Source organism: Neofelis nebulosa, chromosome 6, assembly GCF_028018385.1.
Source record: "Neofelis nebulosa isolate mNeoNeb1 chromosome 6, mNeoNeb1.pri, whole genome shotgun sequence".
Taxonomy (NCBI): Eukaryota; Metazoa; Chordata; class Mammalia; order Carnivora; family Felidae; genus Neofelis; species Neofelis nebulosa.
The window spans coordinates 26533682-26553039 of NC_080787.1; the positions used below are offsets into that span (position 1 = coordinate 26533682).

Below are 19358 nucleotides of genomic sequence, written 5' to 3' on the forward strand. Positions count from 1 at the left end.
ATCACGAGGACTACAGCCGCTGCGCTGAGAATAGTGTGTTTCGTAGTAGTTACGGTAGTGGTGGTGATAATGTTGTTGGTGGTAAAAATATGAATAATAGTTAACCTGGATGAAACACTTACTATGTGATAGGCTCTGATATAAATGCTTTACGTATAAGCACTATATTCCCAAAACAAACTTGTCCATTCTCTTGCTCACTGCATCTCTCCTCATTTTGCAGCCAACGATGATTACAGAGCACATATAAAAGGTTCTATAGATGGTCAGGTCCCCCACTTCTTCATCTACCTCTATTATAGGCATAGCTCCCAGATATTACAGGTTCAGTTCAGGGTGCCCATAATAAAGCAAGTATCACAATAAAGCAAGTCAAATGAACTTTTTGGTTTCCCAGTACCTACAAAAGTTATGTTTATGCTATACTGTAGCCTATTAAATGTGCAATAGCATTAGGTCTTAAAAAACAACGTATATGCCTAATTAAAAAATATTTTATTGCTAACCATCATCTGAGCTTTCCATGAATTGTAATCTTTTTGCTGGTGGAGGGTCTTGCCTTCATGTTGATGGCTGCTGATTGAACAGAGTGGTGGTTGCTGAAGGTGGGTGGCTGTGGCAATTTCTTTTTTTTTTTTTTAAATTTTTTTTTTCAACGTTTTTTATTTATTTTTGGGACAGAGAGAGACAGAGCATGAATGGGGGAGGGGCAGAGAGAGAGGGAGACACAGAATCGGAAACAGGCTCCAGGCTCCGAGCCATCAGCCCAGAGCCTGACGCGGGGCTCGAACTCATGCACCGCGAGATCGTGACCTGGCTGAAGTCGGACGCTTAACCGACTGCGCCACCCAGGCGCCCCAAGTGGGTGGCTGTGGCAATTTCTTAAAATAAGACATCAATGAAGTTGGCCACATTGATTGACTCTTCCTTTCACAAACAGTTTCTCTAGCTTGTGATGCTATTTAATAGCATTTTACACACAGAACTTCTTTCTGTGGAGTCCATCTTATTAAACCCTGTTTTATCAACTAAGTTTATGTAATATTCTGAATCCTTTGTTGTCATTTCAACAGTCCCCACAGCAGCTTGACCAGGAATAGATGCCATCTCAAGAAACTATTTTCTTTGTTCATCCATAAGAAGGAACTCCTCACCTGTTCAAGTTTGAAAACAAGATTGCAACAATTCAGGCACATCTTCAGGCTCCACTTCTAATTCCAGTTCTCTGGCTCTTTCCACCCATCTACAGTTACGTCTTCCACTGAAGTACTAAACCCCTCCAAAGTTATCTATGGGGGTGGGAATCAGCTTCTCCCAATGTTTTGTTCATGTTGATGCTTTGATCTTTTCCCATGAATCATGCATGCTCTTAATGGCATCTGGGATGGTGAATCCTTTCCAGAACACTTTTAATACAGTTTGCTCAGATCCATCAGAGGAATCACTGTTGCAGCTACAGCCTTACTAAATGTATTTTTTTTTTAATTTATTTTTGAGAGAGAGAGAGAGAGAGAGCAAGTTGGAAAGGAGCAGAGAGAGAGGGGGACAGAGGATCTGAAGCAGGTTCTGTGCTGACAGCCAAGAGCCTGATGGCAGGGCTTGAACTCACGAACTGTGAGATCATGACCTGAGCTGAAGTTGGACGCTTAACCAACTGAGGCACCCAAGTGCCCCACAAAATGTATTTCTTAAATAACAAGACTTGAAAGTCAAAATTAACCCTTGACCCATGAGTTTCAGAATGGATGCTGTGTTAGGAGGCATGGAGACAACATTAATCTCATCATATATCTCCATCACAGCTGTTGGGTGACCAGGTACATTGTCAATGAACAGGAATATTTTGAAAAAGATCTTTCTGAACAGTAGGTCTCAAGAGAGGTCTTAAAATATTCAGTAAACCATGTCGTAAACAGATGTGCTATCATCCAGGCTCTGGGTTTTTGGAACAGTAAATGAGCATCGGCTTCAACTTCAAGTCACCAGCTGCATTAGCCTGTAACAAGAAAGTCAGCTTGTATTTTGAAGCTTTGAAGGCAGGCACTGACTTCTCCTCTCTAGCTATTCAAGTCCTAGATGGCATCTTTCTCCAACAGAAGGCTGTTTGGTCTACACTGAAAATCTGTTGTGTAGTGCATCCACCTTCATTAATGATCTTAGCTAGATTCTCTGGATAGCTTGCTACAGCCTCTATGTTAGCACTTGCTGCTTTACAGTTTGCACTTTGATGTTATGGAGATGGCTTCTTTCCTTAAACCTCTGCTAGCTTCAAATCTTTCTTCTGCAGCTTCCTCACCTGGCTCAGCCTTCACAGAACTGAAGAGAGTCTGGATGCCCTGGATTCAGCTTTGGCTTCAGGGACTGTTGTGGCTGGTCACCTTTCATCTGGATTATTAAAACTTTCTCCATATCAGCAATCGGGTGGCTTTTGTTTCTTATTCATGTGTTCACTGGAGTAGCACTTTTAATTTCTTTCAAGAACTTTTCTTTGCATTCACAACTTGGCTAACTGTTTGGGGCTAGAGGCCTAGCGTTTGGCCTGTCTCAGCATTCGACATGCCTTCCTCACTAAGCTTCATCATTTGTAGCTTGATTTAAAGTGAGAGACATGTAACTCTTCTTTTTACTTGAACACACAGAGACCACTATAGGGTGATTAATTGGTCTGATTTCAATATTGTTGTATCTCAGGAAATAGGGAGGCCCAAGGAAAGGGAGATGGGAACCAGCTGGTTGGTGGAGCAGTCAGAACACACACTTTTTTTTATTAAGTTCACTGTCTTATACGGGCGCAGTTGGTGGTGCCCCAAAACATTTACATCAGTAACATCAAAGATCATTGATCACAGATCACCTAAGGAATATAATGATAATGAAAAAGTTTGAAATACTGCAAGAATTACCCATATGTGACACAGAGACACAAAGTGAGCAAATGTTACTGGAAAAATGGAGTCAATAGACTTGTTCGACACAGGGTTGCCACAAAACTTTATTTTGTAAAATACTCCATACCTGTGATTTGCAATAAAATGCAGCACAAGAAGTGAGATATGCCTGCAGTTTCTTCTGGGATAAATATCCCTTTTTTAGAAAAAGAACAATAGTTATGTGTTTTCTGTATACATGTGAGATAGGAAAAAATGCACATGGAAATAGTGAAAACCTGTGAGATCCATTAATATCACCGCAGCACAACAAAGCTGATGGGATTCTCACAGCTGGATTTATTTGGGGACAGAATGAAGAAAGTCTGCATCCTCCTGCATTAAGTCTCTATAGACAACATTTATGATAATGACAGCAGAACTAGATCTAGGAGCTAGTCCAAGCCATGGAGATTAGCACGTAATCACACGCTCAAGTCCTAATACAATTCTGGAGAGACATGGAGGGATTTCAAGAATTAAACTAGGAAAAAAGGATTAAAAAAAAAAAAAGGAAGAAGAAAATTTTAGCCTCCACATGCATTGGTCAGTGTCAGCAAAATTCTACATGTTCCATTATAGTACTTCTATATTATTTTATTATTATCTTTGATAATTCTGTCTCTTCTTCCAGACTATAAACAACTTGATGTCAGAAACTGTCAATTTCATCTTACTGATTCCAGAATAGTGTTTTGGTCTAGGGACAACAGAGTTCACTAGTTCAGTATCAGGAGCTCGCTGGAGTCCACTGCAGACAAAATCCTAGCTCAGTCACTTGCTACTAGAGTCCTTATGGTTGAGTTACTTGGTGGTTCCAAGCCTCAGTTTCATCACCTATAAAATCAGTTTATAGTACTCACCCCATTAGATTGTGTTAATGAAAGTTATAATATCAGCAAAATATTTAGTCCAGTGGCCTGTACACAGCACTCAACAAATGGCAAGTATTATAAGCTATTTAACGAATTAATGTACAACATGTGGGCCACTGAACTATGATTGCTGGAAGACATCAATAAGGGAAAATGGCCAACCCTAGCCTTTAGAAACTACCAGTCTTCATATAACCCAGCATCCCCTGCTGATGCTTGGCACTACAGGGAGAGCAAGGACAAACTGTGACACACTTTCGCTCAGGTGTCTATCCATGATTGACCTCACAGATGACCTTCACAGTCAAGGTCCTGCTGATGCCTGCACCACATTTTGTGTACATCCAGTCTCATCCTTCACATCTTGGATTGTATGTTTTCTAATTTAAGTACTGACAGCTTCTCTTCATAAATTACTTAAAGTACACAAACACATCTCTGACTAGAGCATGGTTTAAATACACATTTAAACCATGTGAGATTATTTATACAGTCTCCTCTCATTGACAAATACAATGAATGAATGAATGAATGAATGAGAGGAGATAGAAAGGAAGAAAGGAGGGAGGAAAGACAGAAGGGAAGAGAAAAAAGAAAGGAAGGGAAGGGGAGGGAAGGGAAGGTAGGAAGGAAGGAAGAGAAGAAAAAAGAAGGCAAAGAAGAAGGCAGGAAGACCTCTGGCAGGTCATAAAAACAAAAGTGTTACAGTACTGCACCTTAAATTTATGGTAACAAAATCAAAGGCAAGAAGAAGAGTTTCAAGTTTTGTGCAAAGGAATCATAATTTGTTGTAATAGTTATACTAAACAGAAATTTAGAATGCATCAGAGGAGGAAGTGAGTTTAATCACCTGGTCAGACTATCTTACTTTATTATCTCATTTTACTGATGAGGCAGCTGAGGCTCTGACAAGTAAGATGACTTTGTCCATCATTACGCAGCTGCAGAATGTGGTCCGTGGATCAACAGCATCGGCATCGTCTGGTAATTTGCTAGAAATGCAGACTCTCAGCGTCCATGTTAGCCATACTAAATCAGAATCTGCACTTTAATAAGTTCCTTGGGTGATTCATCTGAACATTGAAGTTTCAGAAGCATTAACACAAGCATCTTGTGTTACTAGTAAGTTACTAGTAAGTTAATAACCTGGATGATTTACTCAATGCTTTATTTTTCAATAAACTATACACCAATCTTTGGATCTGTTAGAAAAATTTAAATCTTTTAGCTGTGAAGAATCAACCTATGGATTTTACACTCAGGATAGAACTTTGGGAAACGGCTCTTCGAAGCCCTGAATAAACATGTGCTAACACATAACACACAGTGACCACTTGGCCACTGTTTCCTCATCTGTCAAGTGGAAAGAACAACAGTACCTAAACTCAGGTTATTAAGAGGACTAAATGAAGGCATGTTAAGTCTTTAGAATAACGGACACAGAGTAAGGCCTCAATGACGTTAAGCATGGAGTATGACTGTTGTTAGCTCTTACATAGGGTACATAGGGTGTAGTGCAGTAGGCTTGCACACCGCAGCCCATGATTCTCACCTGTTCCGGCTGCAATGACACGTGTATGAAGTACTATTCAGGATTACGAATAAGTATAGCCTGTGCCCACAAAAGAGAGCCGATAAAACTCCTTAATGGGGTGAAAACATGACAACCAACATTGCTGAAACTTGGCTTGCTGACTTTTCCACTCAGTGCACTGAAGTGGCAAATTTCACCTAGAGGCATTGGCAGGTGTACACACAACCAGTGCCCAGATGCCAGAGTCAGCCCAGCAAGGGGAGCTGGAGTGTGGGACAGAGATCTCTTGTGCAGAATGAGATGACACTTGTATGATAAAACCACCAACTTGTTCATCCACATTATTTCAAGCACCGATCCAGGTTGGGGAAAGAGCCACAACAGACAAAGCAGATATCTCAAACCACGTAAAATGGAAACCAAAAATCAAAATCACATTGTAACCCGCGTTTCTTACTTACTAGACACACACAATGGTGTGAAGGTATTCAGGAAAGAGTGGCATAGAGGGGGTCTTGGGTTGATACAAATCAGACCGTTGTTAGTCCCTAGAAGAGAGCCATCATGGTGAGATGGATAGATGGATTTATAAGACTATGCAGAGGAAGATGCCAGAGAAGCTGAGAGCCTAAAACATAATCTTGGATGGCCTCAAGGGAGATGAAAGAAAAGGAATTTCTGTCGCCTTCCAGCCCTCCACCATACAATTCCCAAATGGCTCCCAGGTTTCCCAGCCAGAGAAGCCACGTACTCAATAGCTGCCAGCAGACCTTCTCCCTGCCACATTCCTCCCCTCCCCTCGGAGAAGAGTCTTGCACAGTATTATGATCATGTTAAATATTCTTCTGAAGACAGACCAAAAATATTAAGTGACAAAATGAGTCTCATTCCTTGCATATATATGAACATGACTGTTCCACACCAATAGGTAAAAACTGCTAACACTCAGGTACTGTCTGCATCACACTTATCTAAACACAAAATCTGCTCTATTATACCTTCCATGATGAAAATGGGATACATAAAGGTATACATGGTAAGTTGAATAATGGCTCCTCAAAGATGCCCACGTCCCAATCCCTGGAACCCTTACATTGTTACCTTACATTCAAAAAGAACTTTACAGGGGCTCCTGGGTGGCTCAGTCAATTAAACATCTGACTCTCAAGCATAAGAGACTCTTAAAAACTGAGAACAAACTGAGGGTTGATGGGGGGTGGGAGGGAGGGGAGGGTGGGTGATGGGTATTGAGGAGGGTACCTTTTGGGATGAGCACTGGGTGTTGTATGGAAACCAATTTGACAATAGATTTTATATATTGGAAAAATAAATAAATAAATAAATAAATAAATAAACATCTGACTCTTGATGTCGGTTCAGGTCATGATCTCACAGTTTGGGGGTTCGAGCCCCACATCAGGCTCTGCGCTGACAGGGCAGAACGTGTTTGGGATTCTCTTTCTCCCCCTGTCTGTCCTTCCCCTGTGCGTGCTCTGTTTCTCTCTCTCTCAAAATAAATAAACAAACATGAAAAAAAAAAGAACTTTACAGATGTGATTAAGAAAGGATCTTGGGATGTGGAAATTATCTTAAATGATCTTGGTAGACTCCATGTAATCACAAGGGTCCTTTTCTTTTCTTGTAAGAGGAAGACAAAATTTCAGAGGTAATGTGACCAGAGAGGGAAGGAGAGGGGAAAAGGCAATGTGGGAGGGAACCATGATCCAAGAATAAGAACAGCCCTATAAACTTTCACAGGCAAGGAAACAGATTCCCTCCCACCTTGAGCCACCAGAAGGAACCAGCCCCACTGACACCTTTGTTTCAGCCCAATCTCAGACTGGTTCTGCATTTCTGACCTCTGGAACTAAGAAAAGACACTGTTTTAAGCTGCTAGATTTGTGGTAATTCATTGTGACAGCAATAGGGAGCTAACACAGAATATAATCAATAAATACTAATTATAAGTGAATAATTAGGAAACAGCTCTCTGTGATCTATAATTTACAAAGTATTTTATATTTTTCAGTGATCAAATCCTAGCTGCTCATCAGAAATTCTTAAGTTTATTACACAAAGACAGCCATTTAGGTTATATAATAGTGCAAGTATGCATACATTGATTTTAAAATCTGAAAGCAAAAGAAATTACAAAAAATGACATGTAATACAAGAAACCCATAGTCTATTCCTGGATATCTTGGTGTCTCCTAACAGATGACAGTTAAAGTGCACTTAAGATTGGACCTAAACCACTCACTTATGGTAGCATCTGTGTTAGTCACCTGTGTGCATCCCTCCAGTGTTGGGCACACTGCTCTGTACAGTGTTGGCTGGTGTTCCATCAATATTTGCCAATTAAATAAATGACTGAAAAAATGAAAATATGAATGAGAAAAACTTACACCCTTAGCCAGGTTTTACTTTTGATCATTCAGATGGAGCTTTATTCCAAATTAACCTAGAAGGACTTGGTGCTAGAATTAAAAAAAAAAAAAAAAAAAGGATTTTTTAAAAAGGCCATTAAAGATGGAGTCAAAATGTAAATAAATTATAGGCGATTTTCCAGTTCTGGTTAGGAGGCAAAAGGTCACAGAAAACCATCGGCCCCACTATAGCGATGAGAAAACAATAACTTTAGAGATCTTATTTGTCATACAAGATATTGAGGAGATCTGGACACAAGTCTAATCGAACAGACTGCCTTCTACTGTCCTACTGTCTGGGGGACAGACATTGATGGATACTTTCCCTACTGGTGCATGAGTGGGCAGAACTAGCCTGCTTTTGGTAAAAAAACCTTGCTGGAATAAGGAATAATGAGCCAAACTCTTCTCAGCCAAGCATTGGTGGGTGTGGCAGACTGGAAAGTGGGGGAATGGCTAGCTAGCTCTCACTGCCAGCCAATCCTCATTCATAATACTTTTGCTTGGCAGCTACTGGTGGGTAGAAGCTGGCAACTGGTGGAAAGTAGAGAGATCACATCTCATGTGCATAGATCCCAAAGTCTGCTGCAGGGCCAGATTTCACCACCAAGGGGATGGCAGATGTGAAATGCGGTTCAACTCCTGATTAGAACGAAGAGATCTGGCCTACACACCTTAGCTGCCTGACAGGGGAAAGGACAAGGCTTGCTGAGGACATATACTACCTATTTCGGTTTCTTTGTTCTTTTATATACAATATAAAAGTGAGACACATGAAAAAGCAGGAAAAATGTGACCCATAACTAAGAAGAAAAAAAATAAATAAAAGGAGAACAACAGGTAACAAAATGGTTGGAATTAAAAAGACAAAAATAACTACTACATGACAATGCTAAAGAATTTAAGGTAAAATGTACAAAATGGGTGAGAAGACGAAGAATCCTTCAGAGTAATAAAAACTCTAAAAAAGAAGCAAATAGAAATTGTAGAACTGGTAAGTACAATATGAATTCATTGGAGGGGCTTAATGGTTAAGTGGACAAGATAGAAAAGGCTGGTAAATCCAAAGATAAGGGAATAAAAACTATCCAAAATAAAGCACAGAGTGAAAAAAAACCAATAATAAAAAACACACCCTGAGAATCAAAGTACTAAGGCATAACTTCAAATGGTCTGACACACATGTAGTTGCAGCCTGAAAAGAAAAGAAAGAACAGAGTATAATTGTTGGAAAAGATATTAGATGAGGGTTTCAAAGATGGTTGAAAAGACATTAAATCCAACACAGTGAAACTCTAAGCTGTAAAACAGAAAATCATATACAGGGCAAACCACTGAAAACCAGAGTAAAAGGATAAGACAATGAAATGACCTGTTTCAAGAGCTGAAAGGAGAACACATGCAAACACCCACACGCGCGCGCATTCACGTGTGCATACAAACTGGCAACCTAGACACCTATAATCAAAGAAAATATTCCTAAAAAGTAAAAATGAAATAAAGGCATTTCCAAACAACCAAACTGAGCACATTCATGTTGCATTACAGGAAAATATTTAAGGAAGTTCTCCAGACCGAAGGGAAATGATCACAGAGAAAAACCAAGATCGGCAGAAAGGAATGATCAGTGGGGTAAGTATCAAGGGAGATATAAAACAATATCGTTTTAAATCTCTTTAAAAAGACAACTGGCTAGGGGCGCCTGGGTGGCGCAGTCGGTTAAGCGTCCGACTTCAGCCAGGTCACGATCTCACGGCCTGTGAGTTCGAGCCCCGTGTCAGGCTCTGTGCTGACAGCTCAGAGCCTGGAGCCTGTTTCCGATTCCGTGTCTCCCTCTCTCTCTGCCCCTCCCCTGTTCATGCTCTGTCTCTCTCTGTCCCAAAGATAAATAAAAAGCGTTGGAAAAAAAAAAATTAAAAAAAAAAAAAAAAAAAAAAGACAACTGGCTATTTGAAGCAAATAGAGCAACTACTGTGGGATTATAATACATGGAGAAAGAAAATAACAATAATAATATAAAAATCAGGGGAGTAAAAAAATGACACTGTTGAAGGATATTTAATGTCTCATGAAGTTGTGTAATAGCTACTGATGGTAAAGGGTGATGCATTAATTATGTATATCGTAATCTAGAACAGCCACTTAAAAATAATACAAAATGGTGAAACTAAATAGTAACAGGAGTAATAAAATGCAATGTAAAAACAAACAAACCAAAAAACACAAACTCTCAGTTTCCAAATAAAGAAATGAAGAAAAGAAGGGGGAAATGAGGGAAGAAATAAAAAATGACAGAATTGAGCCCAAGAAAATCCCATGTAATTATAGTAAATGTAAGATGTATTCAACACTCCAATGAAATAAAAAGGCCCAGTTCTACACAACGTTCAAGAGACATTTTTAAGAACATAGAGTGAAAATACAAGGATGAAAAAGACACACATGACAAACACTAATCACAAGAAAGCCAGTGTGTCTATACTAGTATCAGAAAAACTAAACTTTAAGATGGCTATTTCATAATGATTAAAATGGTCATTAACAAAGCCCAAAGTTGGTTCTGTGCTCAGACTAAAAGCTTCGTAAATCTTTTTTTTCTTCCATATACAGCTTCCAATGGTTTATGAATTCCTGTGTTCATGGACCTCTATTTAAAACTTCTTTTCAAATGCACATTATTTTTTTTTTATTTTTTTTAACGTTTATTCATTTTTGAGAGACAGAGAGAGACAGAGCATGAGCGGGGAAGGGGCAGAGAGAAGGAGACACAAAATCCGAAGCAGGCTCCAGGCTCTGAGCTGTCAGCACAGAGCCCGATGCGGGGCTTGAACTCACGAACTGTGAGATCATGACCTGAGCCAAAGTCAGACGCTCAACCGACTGGGCTACCCAGGCGCCCCACAAATTCACATTATTTTTAAATTCAACAAGTTTCTTTTCAAGTGCATGACCCCTTCAATTCTTGAAAATCATTATTATAATTAATAATTGATTCTTACAAGTCATGTTACCTGAAATTTCACCTTCTGGTTGATATCTGACACGCGGAACTGCTTCAGGAAACGCTCATCCTCACTCCAGAAGAGGCGGATATCAGGGATGTCATAGAGGATCATGGCCAGTCTTTCCAATCCCAGGCCAAAAGCCCAACCAATCTGATCTTGAGCACCAGCTACAATTAGGAAAGCAAAACACAACTGATTTAAAAAATATGAAGACTACAGGGTACCTGGGTGGTTCAGTCGGTTGAGTGTCCAACCCTTGGTTTCGGCTCAGGTCATTGTCTTGTGGTTGTGGGGTCAAGTCCCGCATCAAGCTTCATGCTGAGCATGGAGCCTACGTAAGATCTCTCCCTCTGCCCCATTCCCCTGCTCACGAACTCTCTATCTCTAAAACAAACAAACAAACAAACGAAACATTTTTTTTTAAATATATAAAGACTTCACAGGTGCATCCTACTTTCCTACTTGTGGGTAAATAACCAGTAACACTGGTTGTGAGCCTACTAGCAGGTAAGGCACTGGGGAGAGACATCCATAAGCCCATCCATAAGTTTTACATTTCTTGCGCTCCCCACATTCCTCACTTCCCTCCCTGAGGCACTCTGGAGTCACACTGCCTCTAATAATGTTGCCTTTCATTTTTTATTATATTCCAAGCACTTTAAGCCCGCCTTCCTGCCTCTGAAAAACAATTTTCCTGTAATCTTTATTTGCCCTGATTCAAATTTAGCCTACTATGTGTAGAGAGAGAGAAAAAAGATGGTCTCTGTCCCTATGTGGCTTACTAAATGGGTGGGTATGTTGGAAGTGTGCCATAACGGACTGTTAATATTCAGAAAAATCCCTCAATTTTGTTAAAACAACTTTTACCCTTAGTAAGAGCTACCTCAATAATGGATGGAGATCAAGCAAGCCAAGGTGGAACGTTTATTTAGTACCACTCACTCCAAAGGTAAAGTGTGTTGTTCACAGTACAGCAATGCTATGAACTCAAAGGGTTTATTTCACTTACCTGAAGCAGACTAAGACCAAAGACATAGACCTGCTGTGTGAAGAAGGCAAGAGAGCAAGTCATACTACTTGAAAAGCTTACGGAAAGGGCTCATGAAAGGAACATAATTTCAACTGGACACTAAGGGTGTCTGGATCCTGGGCAGGCTGCAATGGCCTCAAGATTTTACTCCCGTCATACATGCCCTGTGTAAATCTCTCCCTTTGAGTGCGGTGGCCCTGGGAACAGAATGGGATTTCAGCCCTGTGATTAGTTACTTTATATTGAAGTTCATCTGAGCAAACCAGAGAGACTCTCCTGCTGGCCCAGGAAAAGTGAGCTGACACGCAGCGAGAGGGCCACGTGGCTAGGACCTGAGGGAGGCCTCTAAAAGTTGGGGGAAGCCCTGGCTGTCAGCAATAAGTGGGACCCTAATTCCTACAATCATAAGGAAATGAAGTCTCCCAACAGGGTGAATGGGCTGAGAGGAGGAACAGAACTCCAGAAGAGCACATAGCCGTGCTGACCCCTTGATTTCTACCTGTGAAGACACTGAGCAGAGGCCCCAGCCAACCTGTGCCTGGACTTCTGATGCAAGGAAACTGACATAATAAATTTGTGTGGTTTTAATCTAATAAGTATGACATTAATTTGTTACCAGGCAAAAAATAAAAAAACAAGCAAACAATAACAACAAAAAACCCCACAAAACTAATACACATCCAAAATGTGGAGAAAGGGGAGTTCCGGAAGATGGCGGCGTAGGAGGACGCTGGGCTCACCGCGCGTCCTGCTGATCACTTAGATTCCACCTACACCTGCCTAAAGAACCCAGAAAACCGCCAGAGGATTAGCAGAACGGAGTCTCCGGAGCCAAGCGCAGACGAGAGGCCCACGGAAGAGGGTAGGAAGGGCGGCGAGGCGGTGCGCGCTCCACGGACTGGCGGGAGGGAGCCGGGGCGGAGGGGCGGCTCGCCGGCCAAGCAGAGCCCCCGAGTCGGGCTGGCAAAAGCGGAGGGGCCGGACGGACTGTGTTCCGACAGCAAGCGCGACTTAGCGTCTGGGAGGTCAGAAGTTAACAGCTCTGCTCAGAAAGCGGGAAGGCTGGAGGACAAAGGGAGGGAGAGCTGCTGAGCCCCCGGACGGCAGAGCTCAGCTTGGCGGGGAACAAAGGCGCTCGCCAGCGCCATCTCCCCCGCCCATCCCCCAGCCAAAATCCCAAAGAGAACCAGTTCCTGCCAGGGAACTTGCTCGCTCCGCGCAAACACCCAACTCTGTGCTTCTGCGGAGCCAAACCTCCGGCAGCGGATCTGACTCCCTCCCGCTGCCACAGGGCCCCTCCTGAAGTGGATCACCTAAGGAGAAGCGAGCTAAGCCTGCCCCTCCCGCCCCCGTGCACCTTGCCTACCCACCCCAGCTAATACGCCAGCTCCCCAGCACCACAAGCCTGGCAGTGTGCAAGTAGACCAGACGGGCCACACCACCCCACAGTGAATCCCGCCCCTAGGAGAGGGGAAGAGAAGGCACACACCAGTCTGACTGTGGCCCCAGCGGTGGGCTGGGGGCAGACATCAGGTCGGACTGCGGCCCCGCCCACCAACTCCAGTTATACACCACAGCACAGGGGAAGTGCCCTGCGGGTCCTCACCACTCCAGGGACTGTCCAAAATGACCAAACGGAAGAATTCCCCTCAGAAGAATCTCCAGGAAATAACAACAGCTAATGAACTGATCAAAAAGGATTTAAATAATATAACAGAAAGTGAATTTAGAATAATAGTCATAAAATTAATCGCTGGGCTTGAAAACAGTATACAGGACAGCAGAGAATCTCTTGCTACAGAGATCAAGGGACTAAGGCACAGTCACGAGGAGCTGAAAAACGCTTTAAACGAAATGCAAAACAAAATGGAAACCACGACGGCTCGGATTGAAGAGGCAGAGGAGAGAATAGGTGAACTAGAAGATAAAGTTATGGAGAAAGAGGAAGCTGAAAGAAAGAGAGATAAAAAAATCCAGGAGTATGAGGGGAAAATTAGAGAACTAAGTGATACACTAAAAAGAAATAATATACGCATAATTGGTATCCCAGAGGAGGAAGAGAGAGGGAAAGGTGCTGAAGGGGTACTTGAAGAAATTATAGCTGAGAACTTCCCTGAACTGGGGAAGGAAAAAGGCATTGAAATCCAAGAGGCACAGAGAACTCCCTTCAGACGTAACTTGAATCGATCTTCTGCACGACATATCATAGTGAAACTGGCAAAATACAAGGATAAAGAGAAAATTCTGAAAGCAGCAAGGGATAAACGTGCCCTCACATATAAAGGGAGACCTATAAGACTCGTGACTGATCTCTCCTTTGAAACTTGGCAGGCCAGAAAGGCTTGGCACGATATCTTCAGTTTGCTAAACAGAAAAAATATGCAGCCGAGAATCCTTTATCCAGCAAGTCTGTCATTTAGAATAGAAGGAGAGATAAAGGTCTTCCCAAACAAACAAAAACTGAAGGAATTTGTCACCACGAAACCAGCCCTACAAGAGATCCTAAGGGGGATCCTGTGAGACAAAGTACCAGAGACATCACTACAAGCATAAAACATACAGACATCACAATGACTCTAAACCCGTATCTTTCTATAATAACACTGAATGTAAATGGATTAAATGCGCCAACCAAAAGACATAGGGTATCAGAATGGATAAAAAAACAAGACCCATCTATTTGCTGTCTACAAGAGACTCATTTTAGATCTGAGGACACCTTTAGATTGAGAGTGAGGGGATGGAGAACTATTTATCATGCTACTGGAAGCCAAAAGAAAGCTGGAGTAGCCATACTTATATCAGACAAACTAGACTTTAAATTAAAGGCTGTAACAAGAGATGAAGAAGGGCATTATATAATAATTACAGGGTCTATCCATCAGGAAGAGCTAACAATTATAAATGTCTATGCGCCAAATACCGGAGCCCCCAGATATATAAAACAGTTACTCATAAACATAAGCAACCTTATTGATAAGAATGTGGTCATTGCAGGGGACTTTAACACACCACTTACAGAAATGGATAGATCATCTAGACACACAGTCAATAAAGAAACAAGGGCCCTGAATGATACATTGGATCAGATGGACTTGACAGATATATTTAGAACTCTGCATCCCAAAGCAACAGAATATACTTTCTTCTCGAGTGCACATGGAACATTCTCCAAGATAGATCATATACTGGGTCACAAAACAGCCCTTCATAAGTTTACAAGAATTGAAATTATACCATGCATACTTTCAGACCACAATGCTATGAAGCTTGAAATCAACCACAGGAAAAAGTCTGGAAAACCTCCAAAAGCATGGAGGTTAAAGAACACCCTACTCACGAATGAGTGGGTCAACCAGGCAATTAGAGAAGAAATTAAAAAATATATGGAAACAAACGAAAATGAAAATACAACAATGCAAACGCTTTGGGACGCAGCGAAGGCAGTCCTGAGAGGAAAATACATCGCAATCCAGGCCTATCTCAAGAAACAAGAAAAATCCCAAATACAAAATCTAACAGCACACCTAAAGGAAATAGAAGCAGAACAGCAAAGGCAGCCTAAACCCAGCAGAAGAAGAGAAATCATAAAGATCAGAGCAGAAATAAACAATATAGAATCTAAAAAAACTGTAGAGCAGATCAACGAAACCAAGAGTTGGTTTTTTGAAAAAATAAACAAAATTGACAAACCTCTAGCCAGGCTTCTCAAAAAGAAAAGGGAGATGACCCAAATAGATAAAATCATGAATGAAAATGGAATTATTACAACCAATCCCTCAGAGATACAAACAATTATCAGGGAATACTATGAAAAATTATATGCCAACAAATTGGACAACCTGGAAGAAATGGACAAATTCCTAAACACCCACACTCTTCCAAAACTCAATCAGGAGGAAATAGAAAGCTTGAACAGACCCATAACCAGCGAAGAAATTGAATCGGTTATCAAAAATCTCCCAACAAATAAGAGTCCAGGACCAGATGGCTTCCCAGGGGAGTTCTACCAGACGTTTAAAGCAGAGATAATACCTATCCTTCTCAAGCTATTCCAAGAAATAGAAAGGGAAGGAAAACTTCCAGACTCATTCTATGAAGCCAGTATTACTTTGATTCCTAAACCAGACAGAGACCCAGTAAAAAAAGAGAACTACAGGCCAATATCCCTGATGAATATGGATGCAAAAATTCTCAATAAGATACTAGCAAATCGAATTCAACAGCATATAAAAAGAATTATTCACCATGATCAAGTGGGATTCATTCCTGGGATGCAGGGCTGGTTCAACATTCGCAAATCGATCAACGTGATACATCACATTAACAAAAAAAAAGAGAAGAACCATATGATCCTGTCAATCGATGCAGAAAAGGCCTTTGACAAAATCCAGCACCCTTTCTTAATAAAAACCCTTGAGAAAGTCGGGATAGAAGGAACATACTTAAAGATCATAAAAGCCATTTATGAAAAGCCCACAGCTAACATCATCCTCAATGGGGAAAAACTGAGAGCTTTTTCCCTGAGATCAGGAACACGACAGGGATGCCCACTCTCACCGCTGCTGTTTAATATAGTGCTGGAAGTTCTAGCATCAGCAATCAGACAACAAAAGGAAATCAAAGGCATCCAAATTGGCAAAGATGAAGTCAAGCTTTCGCTTTTTGCAGATGACATGATATTATACATGGAAAATCCGATAGACTCCACCAAAAGTCTGCTAGAACTGATACATGAATTCAGCAAAGTTGCAGGATACAAAATCAATGTACAGAAATCAGTTGCATTCTTATACACTAACAATGAAGCAACAGAAAGACAAATAAAGAAACTGATCCCATTCACAATTGCACCAAGAAGCATAAAATACCTAGGAATAAATCTAACCAAAGATGTAAAAGATCTGTATGCTGAAAACTATAGAAAGCTTATGCAGGTAATTGAAGAAGATATAAAGAAATGGAAAGACATTCCCTGCTCATGGATTGGAAGAATAAATATTGTGAAAATGTCAATACTACCCAAAGCTATCTACACATTCAATGCAATCCCAATCAAAATTGCACCAGCATTCTTCTCGAAACTAGAACAAGCAATCCTAAAATTCATATGGAACCACAAAAGGCCCCGAATAGCCAAAGTAATTTTGAAGAAGAAGACCAAAGCAGGAGGCATCACAATCCCAGACTTTAGCCTCTACTACAAAGCTGTCATCATCAAGACAGCATGGTATTGGCATAAAAACAGACACATAGACCAATGGAATCGAATAGAAACCCCAGAACTAGACCCACAAACGTATGGCCAACTCATTTTTGACAAAGCAGGAAAGAACATCCAATGGAAAAAAGACAGTCTCTTTAACAAATGGTGCTGGGAGAACTGGACAGCAACATGCAGAAGGTTGAAACTAGACCACTTTCTCACACCATTCACAAAAATAAACTCAAAATGGATAAAGGACCTGAATGTGAGACAGGAAACCATCAAAACCTTAGAGGAGAAAGCAGGAAAAGACCTCTCTGACCTCAGCCGTAGCAATCTCTTACTCGGCACATCCCCAAAGGCAAGGGAATTAAAAGCAAAAGTGAATTACTGGGACCTTATGAAGATAAAAAGCTTCTGCACAGCAAAGGAAACAACCAACAAAACTAAAAGGCAACCAACGGAATGGGAAAAGATATTTGCAAATGACACATCGGACAAAGGGCTAGTATCCAAAATCTATAAAGAGCTCATCAAACTCCACACCCGAAAAACAAATAACCCAGTGAAGAAATGGGCAGAAAACATGAATAGACACTTCTCTAAAGAAGACATCCGGATGGCCAACAGGCACATGAAAAGATGTTCAACGTCGCTCCTCATCAGGGAAATACAAATCAAAACCACACTCAGATACCACCTCACGCCAGTCAGAGTGGCCAAAATGAAGAAATCAGGAGACTATAGATGCTGGAGAGGATGTGGAGAGACGGGAACCCTCTTGCACTGTTGGTGGGAATGCAAATTGGTGCAGCCGCTCTGGAAAGCAGTGTGGAGGTTCCTCAGAAAATTAAAAATAGACCTACCCTATGACCCAGCAATAGCACTGCTAGGAATTTATCCAAGGGATACAGGAGTACTGATGCATAGGGGCACTTGTACCCCAATGTTTATAGCAGCACACTCAACAATCGCCAAATTATGGAAAGAGCCTAAATGTCCATCAACTGATGAATGGATAAAGAAATTGTGGTTTATATACACAATGGAATACTACGTGGCAATGAGAAAGAATGAAATATGGCCTTTTGTAGCAACGTGGATGGAACTGGAGAGTGTGATGCTAAGTGAAATAAGCCATACAGAGAAAGACAGATATCATATGGTTTCACTCTTATGTGGATCCTGAGAAACGTAACAGAAACCCATGGGGGAGGGGAAGGGAAAAAAAAAAAAAAAAAAGAGGTTAGAGTGGGAGAGAGCCAAAGCATAAGAGACTGTTAAAAACTGAGAACAAACTGAGGGTTGATGGGGGGTGGGAGGGAGGGCAGGGTGGGTGATGGGTATTGAGGAGGGCACCTTTTGGGATGAGCACTGGGTGTTGTATGGAAACCAATTTGACAGTAAATTTCATATATTAAAAAATAAATAAATAAATAAATAAATAAATAAATAAATAAAAAAAAAAAAAAAAAAAAAAAAAAAAAACAAAATGTGGAGAAAGGTAAAAGAAAATTCCAGACTGAAGGAACGTCTCCAAATAGCAGAGGGGTAGCAGTGTAGCACAGAAGCGTTAGGAGTGCATTATGGAAACACAGAAGGTTTGAGGCAGATAGGACATTGCAGAAAGGATCCATTTCTGGCTAGGTGCTCCCACCACCATCATTTATAAATAAAACAACAAGGATAAATGTGTAAAAGAAGCCAGGCAGAAGTATGAGCCTTTTCAAATGGTTTGTTTAAAAGCTGAATGAATTAAAATAATCAAAATGAGATCACAAAAGAAAAAGATACTAAGAGAGAAAATGGATCAGTAGCGAAAGGGAAGATGTATGAGAAAGAAAAGCCAGTGGTTCGCTGAGTACACCTGTTCCTGAACAAAAATGAACACTCAGGTGAGGTAGAGGGAAGTGGGGTATTCAATCTCACAGACAGTGGGATCATGAACATTATGCACAACCCCTGACCCAGTGGTCACATGCCTAAGAGAGCAATTGAAGAGTGAGGCAAAATAGTTTAGAATAATTCATACTGATTCATGAGACTTGAAAAATAGGTTGGTGACTAATTAAAGACATGAAATTTAATATAACCATGATAGACTTTTAAAATCTACTTAAAGAAGAATTTTTATTTCCTTAAGTTTTTATTTATTTATTTTGAGAGACAGAGAGAGAGAGAGAGCAAGCATGAGCAGAGGAGGAAGAGAGAGAGAGAGTCCCAAGGAGGCATCACACTGTCAGTGCAGAGTCTGATGCAGGGCTTGAACTCATGAACTGTGAGATCATGATCTGAGCCTAAATCAGGAGTCAGATGTTCAACCAACTGAGCCACTCAGGTGCCCCAAGAATTTTT

General features: G+C 41.0%; 1 protein-coding gene across 21 annotated transcripts in view; it reads right to left on the reverse strand.

Moving 5' to 3' along the window:
* FARS2 (phenylalanyl-tRNA synthetase 2, mitochondrial) overlaps window positions 1–19358 on the reverse strand; it is a 632301-nt gene that overhangs the window by 283537 nt on the left and 329406 nt on the right. For all 21 annotated transcript variants that reach the window (XR_009262822.1, XM_058733127.1, XM_058733132.1 and 18 more), the window contains one exon: window positions 10774–10934. Coding sequence is in view for 20 of the 21 variants with exons in the window: in XM_058733127.1 (XP_058589110.1) it covers window positions 10774–10934 (161 nt within the window). In the remaining variant the exon portion in view is untranslated. The remainder of the gene's footprint in view (window positions 1–10773; window positions 10935–19358) is intronic.